An 11,658-nucleotide genomic window follows, 5' to 3' on the forward strand; every position below is an offset into this window, starting at 1 on the left:
TTTTCATTAAACATGGCTAAGAACACTCCCGACTAATTCTGCTTACAAACAAAAAAAACTAAATCTAAATTGGTTCATTCGTTCGGGAGCAACGATGCCACAGACAGACACACACACACAAACAAACAGACAGATAGACACGTTAAACTTATTGTTTTTGCGTCGGGGGTTCAAAAAGAATAGAAATTGAAAAGTTTCTACATCGTAGTGCCGTCCCGTCCCTCACAAATCAATTAGTATGCGGAAACGCGACGACACTACAATGTAGCCACTTTTTAATTTCTACTGTTTTTTGGCAGGTTGTACAATTTGTATGGAAGAACATAATAATGTTACAGTTCGCATACAGCCCCCATACAAATTGCAGTTCGTCTCTATCGACCTTAACTGCGTTTTCACATTATCCGATCCGATATCGGATGTATGACCGATATCCCATACATTCAAGCTGCCACCTCTGATTTTTGCCTTTGAAATATTTCCTGTATCCGATATCGAATCGGATAATGTGAAAACGCACTTATGTAGGTCATTCAATTGCCTTGAACTGAAAAAACTAACTACTGATAAGGAAAAAGTGTCATTGCATATCGTCACTACTTTGAAAAAAATCTCGTATCTCACGCTGCTCCTCAAACTTAAATGCAGTAAGTCTATATGCATTCCATACATACTTACTACAATTTTATTTTCATTGACAGACAAAGATACAAGTTTTTTTTAAAGTAGTGACGATATGTTTATAAGATTAAAAATATTTGACATAAACTCTTTCATTGTGTCTATGGAGTGTAGAAAGAAAAGGAGGGTTCAGTTTTGGAACAGAACGGTCGCAAGTGTCGAGCTGTCAACTTTATAGTTACAAATCCGATGTCGCTAGGGGACCGCAAAGGGAATGACATGAAATTAGTCGTTAATGACGGAGTGAAGTACGCTGTCAGCGATTTGGAATTTGCCCACGAGGGGTTTGCAGCGCCAGCGCCACCTATGTATGTATAGTTTTATATGTGCAATTTTCATACATAAAGATATTTCTTTTCGTTTTACACTCCATAATGTGTCCGCTTACTATTTCCGGACTAATACTCCCTCCATAATATTTAAAAACTAGTAATCGTTTACTGATTTGTCTATTCGTTGATCTTTTGTAGGTATGAGTTATCAAATAAGTCTACGAAGGCCATTTTATAAAACATATACATATTACAGAAATTTGAAGGGCTAATATGGCCTTTACTATGGCAGGAAAATGGTAGGACGCGGTGTGACAGGAAGGTGATTCGAAACTAAGGAAATTGCTGTAGTGATATGCTGATGACAGACTTGGTTAAATATTAATAGTAGACTTTCAAATAAGAATACATTAGCTATCTCAACAATTTTAATACAGTCCGAATTTATGCAAAGTGTCGACGCCGATTTCCGTGAAGGTCTCCAAGACCGAGGTCTCACATTCCGGGAATAAAGACTCGCAGTTGCCGTCGGCGCTGCGGCCGAGCCGCTCCGCCGCGTGGTACTCGTTGTCCGTGTGGTGGGACAGCTCGTCTTGGGTTGTAGAAGGTCTGGAAACAAACAAATCAGTACCTAAGTGTCAGTATCACTCAACTGTGTAGTTCCATGCTTCATTTTTTCACAGGAGGGGGAAAGTAATTGTATACAAGATTCATTTGCGGAATCTGATGTTCCGTTATTACACGTGAAGGCTCGACATACTCGAAAAGGCTGATTTTGTTATGACTGCCCCTGTGGTGGTTATTATGATAGTCGTAAATTACTAGCGCTGCGCCTAAGATGGCCCGATTTTGAAGCTTTCAAACTTTCTGAATTTCATGCTTTTGTGAGTGTGAATGTGCTTATAAGATGTAAGTGTTAGTTTTACGCTTTTTATAAAACAACAGGTATTATTTGCCACTTCAAAGTCAGCCTCATAGTGTGCTAGTTTTGTTGTTCAGCATTACCTTCATAATCAATAGTGCACCACTGAAGAATGGTCACTTCGTTAAATATTAATGAAATACCGGAGCCAAAGTTTTACTTACGTGAACAGAATGTGTGCTATTTCACCCAGCAGGCCGTGTTCGTACGTAAACGGGATCTCAGCTGCCTCGCAGATAGTGCGGAGCAGGCACGGACGGCCCGAGTACCCGTATCTGTAACACATGAGATTTGAATCAATAATGGATTCTCGAGAAATTGGGGTAAGCCATCAAGCACCCCCGACATGTTAATCATCAAAAATTGGATAAATGGTCGTAATAAAATAAAATGGTCCATTATAATAAGATAAGCCATGATTTAGACCATTGCAAAGTTTGGCTTTTGAATAAATTATGTACTTGTACAATCCTATTTAATAGATCTGCTGCTATAAGCAGGCAACTCTACTGCAAGCTTCATTCTCATATTGTTTTCTTCGTTGTATATATAATAATTGCATGTTAATATAACACATGTGAAAACAGACTACATAAGTAACGGTCCGCTCTAAAAATGCAAGTGGTTAGCACACAAATGTGTCAATTGAGTTAGAGACTCCAGTTTTAAAACCGTTACAGATCACTACGGTGCAAGGAAAATATTACCTTTCTGACATATGTTCAATGATTTTGTAAAAGTCCCATCTGTTCATTCTCTGCGGCCCCGCCTCCTCTTCTCTCGCCTTCTGGTCTATCAGCTCCTGTCGACTAATAGCTTCGTCTAAACTCAACTCGTTTTTATCCTGTATTGCTCCACCTTCAGAATATATTACCGATCGTCTTCTTCTGTCATTAAAAGTGATATCAACTAGTGAATCTTTTTGAGATTCTTTACTTTCTTTGCTATCCTCGTTTTCATCGTCATCATCAACGTCATTTTCTTTAGATTTTTCTTTGGCATCATTATCAGCAGCTATTTTCCTAGATTCAGAATCTTTTTTATCTTCAGTATTTTCATTTCCATCCATATCTCTGGAAACAGTTTCAGCGAAGCCGTATATTCTGCTAGTGTACTCGCTGCTGTTCGAGGGAAGGTAATATTGGAATTTTATGACAGTTCCCACTGTCACTGCCTGCTCCTTGAGGTCCACTGGAATACCCAAACCAATGATAAACTGAAAAATAAAGGTAATTTGTTCTAATTTTGTGCGGTAAAATACTTGTTATACAAAAGTGGTATAATGTTGTTCTCAAAAATTTCGATTATGATGATGAACATTGATGGAGAGACGGTATTCATAGTACCCATTTGTAATATACCAAGTATAAGACCAGGTATCTATAATAAACTATCCGACAACATAAAAAATATTAAAAATGAAGCCACATTCTATAGTAAATTAAGGAAATGGCTGACTATTAATGCTTTTTATGACATCTCAGAATATTATAATAATAATGCAATTTAATGTTCAATACGATCACATACTATTATTATTATTTTTTTGTAATTATTGTTCAATATCTATTTCTTTTTTTAAATTAATTATTGAATTTATTTGAGAGTATTTTCTATTTTTAAAATGTAATATTGTATTGTACCCTAATTATGATAATTTAACTTTAACTTTGACATGTAAAATTGTTAATTTTATGAATAAATGAATATGAATAATATGAATATGAATAAGCTTCCTGCGAAATATATCAATCAAAATAATCATGTCATGATTAATAATAATTACTAATTCTGCCATGTAAGCAGGTATATTTATTCGTATGTCAATACATTTAATTAGTAAATAGATTAGATAAGTGATAAAAAAAATATTTGCTGTTATTTTACTGTACGGAATAAAAATAATAACATTATACTATAGACTTTTAAGGCCAGACATAAATATAAAACAACACAAAAACCCAATCAATAGTCGGCGAAATTCTAGCTTTCCCACAAAAAGTTGCTCTACTTTACCAGGCAAACAGGTTTAGCCTAAAAAGATATTTACACAAACGAAGAGGATATTATATAAAATATAAAAGCGAAAACAATTTAACAGCGCTTATAATATCGGTTATTCGGGCACTTCGTCGCTATTGTTGCGAAGGCCCTTGAGGCACTTATGAAATTAGATATACTCGATCATGGGCTAATGATACCCAGTCATTTGCGGAGACGGATGACAGTCCGCGGGGACGGTCGCCGCGCATTGATACTGACGTGATTAGGTTAATGGAGATAATTGATTATTAATGTATCGACAGTATTTTTAGAGATCTGGCAAATTGGAGGGGAGATCATGTAGATTAGCAAGTTTTTGCAAAAGAGACTTTGTATTCATCAAACTGAAGAAAAACCCAAGAGCGTAATTAATAAAATAATTAGAAAATGGGTATGACTGTTTTTTTATAATTGCTCAATTATTCCTACTGAGTTTTGAAGCTTAATCATTGAGCGGATATTGTCTTTATAATTATTTATTTATTTCCTATCTGAAAGATTAACTGTCTACATCTAAACAAAGTTTAAGATTGCTATCAGGGGCGGCTCACTCCGCGATTCTATCGCCGCGCTACAAGTACATGTCGGCGGCCGCGAGTTCGCGGCCCATTCAGTGACGACCTTCGCGCGGCGCCATAAAAGTCAATGTCGGCTGCTTGTGTGCGGTCCGTTTGTTAATGTAGGCAAGAATTTAGAATGGCAACATTTTATGAACATCAAAGGAGTGAGCCTTCTGTACTTGTACTATGTATTATATATTCTGTGTTGTATCTAAAAACCTAATTCTACTAAAATTTTCTACGTATGAATCTAATTTCTTCACACAACACTTCTCCATTCAATCAGATTAAATTAAAAACCCTCCACTCACCAGAACTACGTCAAGAATTAAACGAAGCAAACGAGAAAAAACCTCGACTAAACAAATTCCTCGCACTTCAAAAAGCAGGCCAAAGCGAGCAACTTAATTGCATTTAAATTCACCAACAAGAAAAAACATTGCTTCGTTAAGCCCGATCCGGTGCGCAAAGAAAACATCATTTGCCCGAGTTAAATCAGCTACGTTATGTAAATTTGCATGAGCGAAGTCGAATAAGGGGAATACCTGGGCGCGAGTCGGGCCTCCGTCGGGGTACACCAGGTACCTCCTCTCCCTGTGGGCCGCGAGCATCGTGAAAGCATTCAGGAGAACCAGTGCGAGCAGCATCGTGCGCGTCGTGTGCGGACTGCCGTCGGAAATGAAATCAATGTTACTAGTATTTGCTCTGCTTTGTGACTAATGAACCGTTATGTTTTCTCTGCGATTCCGGCATGCGCCGCATTAGCGTTACCTGAGCGAGCCAATTACGCTCGCATGCCTGTCTGCGAGCCATCCCTTTGAACTGGCAAAGTTAGCTCGGTGGAATTAGTATTATTTGACTAGTTATTAGGTCAAATAGGGATAGTTTTTTCTGGTTAATAAAATTAAAACAAAGTTCTTTCATACCGTGTAGATTGGTACATTTTGGAGATGACTTTATTTTTTTTAATGTAGGTCAGTATGTCTGACTATATTTTGAGAGGTCGATCAGTTTATGAATGTGACTCCTCAATTTTGGCCAAACACCAAATCCATAAATTGGCAATAATTTATTCTGTGTCAAATAAAACAGAGCTGAGACAAATGAGCCGGCTGGTTCTCTTTTTGTGACGATAATATATTATGTACCTATTGGTCAGTTTTAAATTACATTTTAATTTTTTTTTGTGTATTCAAATGTAAATTCAATCGCTTAGTATTCTAGATAGTTCGTGCAAAATGTTACTAGTACATCTCTTTATTCAATTTACTACATAAAGGCTCTCCCGTTAAACTGAAATCTGATTGAATTTCGCCACAGACCATTCGGCTCCTTTCTGAGTCGCAAAGCGAAATAAATTGTAAATTAGAAGGCTGCATGTGGAGCATTTATTGAGCATGCCGCTGCACCGCAGAATCCCATTATATTATGGCCCTTCATTCCGATAAATTGGCTGCGAGCGGAAAGAGAGCGCCTTTGATGCGGTGCTGCCGAGCGATGTCGGAAGGCACGGAGGAGGCATGACGCCAGTTGTAAAATCTACGCTGGTCTCAAGTCTCCGTAAAGGTGGTCACTAATAAGCAGAAGACTATAGATTCGTGCTGGATCAATCCAAATTAGAAGAAAAAGTGAGCACCGCTGAATATTGTACCTTGAAGCAGTGTTGTTTTGATAAAAACCTCTTTGAGTAGTATGGACCTATTTCTACTATCATCATCATCGTCATCATATCAGCCTTTAATCGCCCGCGAGCATAGATCTCTCTTCTAGTACGCCACTTGTCCCAGTGGTTCTGACCAATTGTACCCTGCAACCTTCCGGATGTCGGAACTCGGAACATCGAAGTAAGTTTTGAACAAACGTTTTCTTTAACTCCAATTACCACTTCTACTCATACTGTTGTATTTCTGACGATGAGTAAGATTGCCAGAGCTCAACGAGGCTAAGAAGTGTTACGGACGGCAACCGCTTGTGACACCTTGGGGTGCAGAACACCTCAGAATTGGTAGGCTAATGAAACTGCTTACCATCAAGCAGGTCGTATATGTACCTACATAATATGAAAAAATTTATCTAAGTGTACCTACCTACAAATGATGGCCTCATTTTAATTTTCTATTTAAGTAGGTTATCCGAATATTCCAATCACAAATTATGACTTGTTCCAAATGCAGTAGACATAACGGATGTAAATCAAATAATTCAAACATTTTCCGAGTGCTTCGAGCCTGCCCGGCGTATCGTGAAATTCGACGACCCGATAGAAATGCATCTCAGCGTTCAGTTCACTGAGCACTGAATGTAGGTACTTGTACCTTGCGAGCGTATTATTTTGAGTGGTTATGGTGGAGTGAATTTAGGTTTTTTTGCGCGCAGTCATCCAATTTGAATCCTAGGCCACTGTAAACGTCAAAGTGGAAATGTGAAGTAAGCTCAGTGGGCCACGAACCACGAACATCAAAATTCAAGTTTCAGGACTCCTTTACTCTTATTACCACTTCTAGACCCTATTTCATAGTGTTGTTCTTGCCAGTGAATAAGGTAGCCAGAAGAGCTCAACGCGGCTGCAGAATGTTAGGGCCGCACACGCGCAATCAATATTTTTGAAGTTGCAGGCTAAAAAATACGCTGCCCGCTTCCCATCATTATTCAAGTGGGCCGGATGCTTGTTTCCTACCGACGAGTATTAAGTAAAAAAAGTTAAAGTACATTAGAGTTGTTTGTTGTTGAAATGTTTCGTAGCTCGGCGTCCAATCGGATCCGGGCCGCGTTTCAAATATTCCCTCTCCGGTGGCTCCGAGCATTCCATTGACTTTTAAAAGCCTGCACATATGAATTATATCAATTATCTAACGTTAGCTTTAATGTCAGTATGGGATAACTTGATTTCCTTGCTTTTCTCTTCTATTTTTGTATACTCTTTGATATACTTGTAATCGATACTTTATTGCCAATTCTCTGGTAGCTTCAGAAATGTACTATTTAACAGGTTTAAAATTAAAAATAATATAATTTTAACGATAAAAAAATATGGTAAGTTAAGGCCGGTTGGTAAAAAAAGATTCGGAAACCTTTCTATTTCTAGTCGATCTTCCGATTTTTGGACTCAGAGTACACAATGATGTTAGTCAGACTAACCATGAACCATTAATAATCATTTAGATAGATCTTAGAGACATATTTATACAATAAATGTAAGCACTCTGTCATCATAATGGTACGAAATAAATTTTGATACCTAATAAATATAGACTACGGAGGAGATGTAATAGCACAAATATTCAAAAAGAAAACCTATGTAGAAAATGGTCTAAATCCACGTCCGAGTAGCATTCACCCCCTGACATAGTTGAGGATCGTGATGGCTAAATTACAAGTCCTCGCGGACGTGACCGGCAAACCTTACACTTGTAGGAGCTCTCTCCCCGGGCCCCGCTACCACGAGTTTCATGTCAGTATACCGTATACGTTACTCGATAGGTCACGGGAACAGGAGAATCACGAGCGAGCAAAATGGATGCAAGGGACACATTCACGGCGAGGCGTTTGTAATCTTCAGCGTAGTAAGGTATTCGTGTGTTGACTACCATTAGTCGTATCGTATGGCACCACATATGGCACGCATGTTCAAATCAGTAGATGCATATGGAACTTAAGTGAATAATTATTGTAAAACATGGGAAAATATCGATTAAAATGGTCCCCAGTCAAAATTGTTCCCCTGTACCTTATGCAAAAAATCCCTTTTAACAGGGAAGAAAAGTGCCAATTTGCTCCTTCTAAACGGTAAAGATTCCATAATCTTCCTAAGATCATAAGATCCTTTCCGAAGTGGTGATGTAAAAATGTGTTTAGTTATTGGCTGTTGTGGGTATTCGGGCCGCTGTTCTGACAACCTTTCATTAAATCTCCTCCACCTCCTTAGGTACAATGAATGTCTTTTTCATGACGCTTTCGTGTAACGTATTAAAAACTCGTAGTAACCACACACTAATGAAGGCGCCGAGCGGAGTTGCGGAGATTTTCGTCTTTGATTACAGCCGCTATGTGCAACCAAACACGAGTCCCGTCAACCAATTTACACTTACTCGTCAAACTATCTCAACTACTGCGCGTACAGACTTCACTGCAACAGAGTACAAATAAACCAGATCTCTAACAGGCGACAGGTTGTCAGGCGACCTAGCCGAATGACAATCGTGGATGTCAGATGCCAATCGAAACTCAGTCTGGCTCTGTCATGCCAATACGGAAGAGCGATAAAGATAGCGATAGCTAGGAACGATATTATCGTGATCGTTTGTATTTACATTTGGCTACGTATACAGTTTAAATGTACAGTTTAAATGTAGGACATCAGAAAGAAACCGTTTACATAGACATCGTGCATCTCGTCCGCGACAAAAGGAAATTCTCGATATCCGAATAACATCTTTTCAGATGTTCTAATTATATCAGTATACTTAGGTTAGAATTCTTAGAATTTGCCTCTAAGAATACTGTTGCGTTCGTCAAGCGTGTAAGATTTTTTGAGTTCGTTAGCTTAGTCTGTACGCGTCGCGGAATGATCACAAATTGGTAACACAAATAAGACGTCAAGCGTTCATTAAGTTGAACGCCGTCAGTTTTGGGAGAAATTGCTGTCAATCACCGTTTACAACTGTCTGTTGAATTAAAAGAAGATGTGGATTGGTTACCGTTGGGTGGTGTACGTATTTATAAACTTACTTTTTAGCCAATATTCTTACTTACTCACTTTTAATGTAAACGTTTTCATAATTGTACTTTAAAATTATGAGATACGTTTGAAAAGAATATACAATTCATTAAGTTTTGTGCCAGCATTATTTAATTCAAATGCAATTTTATTGACCTATCCGGATTGACAGGAGAGGACAGATTCAGCATCGAATAAGGGATATGAGAAGCCTTTGCCCGGCAGTGCATTGGGATACTAAAAGAAGACTCATTAAAATAAAGTATTCTATTGTTTTGGTAACTAATAACCTGTTTATTTTCAGGTATTTATTCCTCTTTAACTTGGACCAAGGATATTCAGACAGACAAAGGAGATATTTGTTATTTACCACATCTACGCAATATGGAGTGAGTATAAATAGTTTAAAACATTTATGATTTTAGGTAGTAAGTTCTACCAAAATCCAAGTTTTAGTTTCAGTTACAATTTTTTAGGGTCACGATCAAAGAGCTTTTCACACTGTGTGAATCTCACGTGAAAGTAAATATTTGCTACATTCAAGCAGTGTATGATGTCCATAATTTTTTACAGATCTTCGCGACGGTGTCGGTGCCACTGCACCCGGACACGACGACGAGCGTGGCGTGGTTCTACGAAGCGAACTACTACAACGTGGCCAACGCCTCATACTTCGAACCGTTGCTTGGCGACGTCGCGGTGAGTTGAGGCTACCTAACTTACATCTAATATTGTTTCGTATGACATAGGTATTATTCATTTTACCGAAATATGTTAGCTAGCCCAGACGATCCTCTAGTAAACGAATTTCAATAATATTTATTATCGTGGTTTTATTGTAAGACTACCGACTAACCCCCTCATTCATAAACGTTCACTAAAGTTATCAAGCCGATAAAGTTCGTTGGTCCCTTTCTATCACACCAATACGTCAGAAAGGGACAAACGAACTTTATCGGCTTGATAACTTTAGTGAACCTTTATGAATAAGGAGGTAAAACATGTTGCATTCACAGAGTACATAATAATGAAACCTTAATATTTTTTACAGTGGGGAAGAAGTGAAGATAAACGTAGCGCTGATAATACCAATGAGTTGTTAACTAGAAGACTCCTGTACACTTCCATCGAAGCAATGTTAGAAAAGTAAGTGTGCTACCTGTGACAGATCCTCTTGTTTTATATTTACTTAGCATCACGACCACATGACTGTAACTTATCAGTTAGTAGTTATTCCATTTCTCGTCATTGTTATAATTATTTCCCGCACCTATTAAGCTTTTATTGATTTCTGTTTGGCCCAAAGGTAACCTGGTAGAAAACATATAAGTAGTTTGCATTTTATACAATTTTTACAGTGCAACAAAAACAAATAAATAATTTGTTTTTCCAGGAACCGTTTTCCGGGCCGATCTTGCCTGTTAAGGGCTATCTGCGAGGCAGCCACGTCCCAACTGACGCATAATGGCGTTTTAGGAGACCTACTGCATCTTGCGCTCACGTAAGTCCACTTCGTGGTATTTTAGTTTTACAATGGTTTTGATACTTTAATTAGGATATCTGTAAAAAAACCTGTATATCCCGAATTTCTACATTTTCAAACGTACTTTTCACCTCCATTTAATTGTTGCCTAATTGTGAAAACCTGGTTAATTTCAGGTATACCATTTCTCAGGCTTTGTACCAAAATTTCAACTTTTGACGGTCATTAACTTCTTAACATTATAGGTACTGCCGGCGTACCATGCTTCCAATTTTATCACTTATCCACGTGGATAAAGCATCCGTCACGCTTTAGCAAGTATGTCAGTGTGAGAGTGACAGATGTCTTATCCACGTGGATAAGTGATAAAATTGGCAGCATGATACGCCGACTTTTACACCTAACTATGTCAGCTATGATCAATCAAATTTACGAATATTTGACTTTTTTTTTAAATCTACAAGATAATTTTTTTTATAAAGATACTACCCTGTTTCAGGCCTTCAACATCGATGGAAGAGGCGGACGTAGAGGAGTGTTTCTACGAGGCGGAGCTCCGCGGCGCCCTGCGCGCCTGCGCCCGCTACCGCCGCCGCTGCCCCGACAACCCGCTCGACTACATCTCACTACAAACTGAACAATTCATTCATTAATAATAAATTAAAATCAAAGTCTTTTTACTCTTAAAAACTGCCTTATTAACTATTAAACAAAGTATTGCAGGATCCTACTTGACTGTGTCAAGTACACCGCCTACACGATTACGCCAATTATCTTTGACACTATCCAGCAAATACCTCATAAATCTTCATTCAAACATAAAATAGATTATTATAACATTACTTTGAAAACTTCAAAAGCGTTATCATAGATGAAATCTTTAAATATCTCGTGGTATCTCGGACTTGATGTGATTACCTGACTGATGAGTATCAATGTAACAAAATTAAGATAAAAATGCAGTCAATCAATGGTTGAAT

The 11,658-nt window shown here is 38.0% G+C and overlaps 2 protein-coding genes across 2 annotated transcripts; one reads left to right on the forward strand and one right to left on the reverse strand.

The window, feature by feature from the left end:
* Positions 1–1,367: 1,367 nt before the first annotated feature.
* On the reverse strand, positions 1,368–5,165 carry LOC125234111. Its single transcript, XM_048140298.1, has 4 exons — positions 5,024–5,165; positions 2,583–3,091; positions 2,040–2,150; positions 1,368–1,562 (listed from the first exon to the last, which is right to left on the reverse strand). The coding sequence occupies exons 1-4, from the start codon at positions 5,123–5,125 to the stop codon at positions 1,382–1,384; spliced, it is 903 nt and encodes a 300-aa protein (XP_047996255.1). The 5' UTR covers positions 5,126–5,165; the 3' UTR covers positions 1,368–1,381.
* Positions 5,166–8,874: 3,709 nt separating this feature from the next.
* LOC125234268 lies at positions 8,875–11,352 on the forward strand. Its single transcript, XM_048140479.1, has 6 exons — positions 8,875–9,186; positions 9,500–9,584; positions 9,769–9,894; positions 10,247–10,341; positions 10,589–10,696; positions 11,178–11,352. Exons 1-6 carry the CDS (start codon positions 9,161–9,163, stop codon positions 11,329–11,331), a joined length of 594 nt encoding a protein of 197 aa, XP_047996436.1. The 5' UTR covers positions 8,875–9,160; the 3' UTR covers positions 11,332–11,352.
* The last annotated feature ends 306 nt before the right edge of the window (positions 11,353–11,658 follow it).

Source organism: Leguminivora glycinivorella, chromosome 15 (genome assembly GCF_023078275.1).
Source record: "Leguminivora glycinivorella isolate SPB_JAAS2020 chromosome 15, LegGlyc_1.1, whole genome shotgun sequence".
NCBI lineage: Eukaryota > Metazoa > Arthropoda > Insecta > Lepidoptera > Tortricidae > Leguminivora > Leguminivora glycinivorella.

Excerpts from the sequence above, each read along its gene's own strand:
- LOC125234111 (XM_048140298.1), bottom strand. The coding sequence starts at position 5,125 with ATGCTGCTCGCACTGGTTCTCCTGAATGCTTTCACGATGCTCGCGGCC. Across the intron at positions 2,151-2,582 it reads ATTGAACATATGTCAGAAAG|ATACGGGTACTCGGGCCGTC; the intron begins GTAATATTTTCC and ends CATGTGTTACAG. Across the intron at positions 1,563-2,039 it reads ATAGCACACATTCTGTTCAC|ACCTTCTACAACCCAAGACG; the intron begins GTAAGTAAAACT and ends GTTTGTTTCCAG.
- LOC125234268 (XM_048140479.1), top strand. The coding sequence starts at position 9,161 with ATGTGGATTGGTTACCGTTGGGTGGT. Across the intron at positions 9,895-10,246 it reads CGTTGCTTGGCGACGTCGCG|TGGGGAAGAAGTGAAGATAA; the intron begins GTGAGTTGAGGC and ends TATTTTTTACAG. Across the intron at positions 10,697-11,177 it reads CTACTGCATCTTGCGCTCAC|GCCTTCAACATCGATGGAAG; the intron begins GTAAGTCCACTT and ends ACCCTGTTTCAG.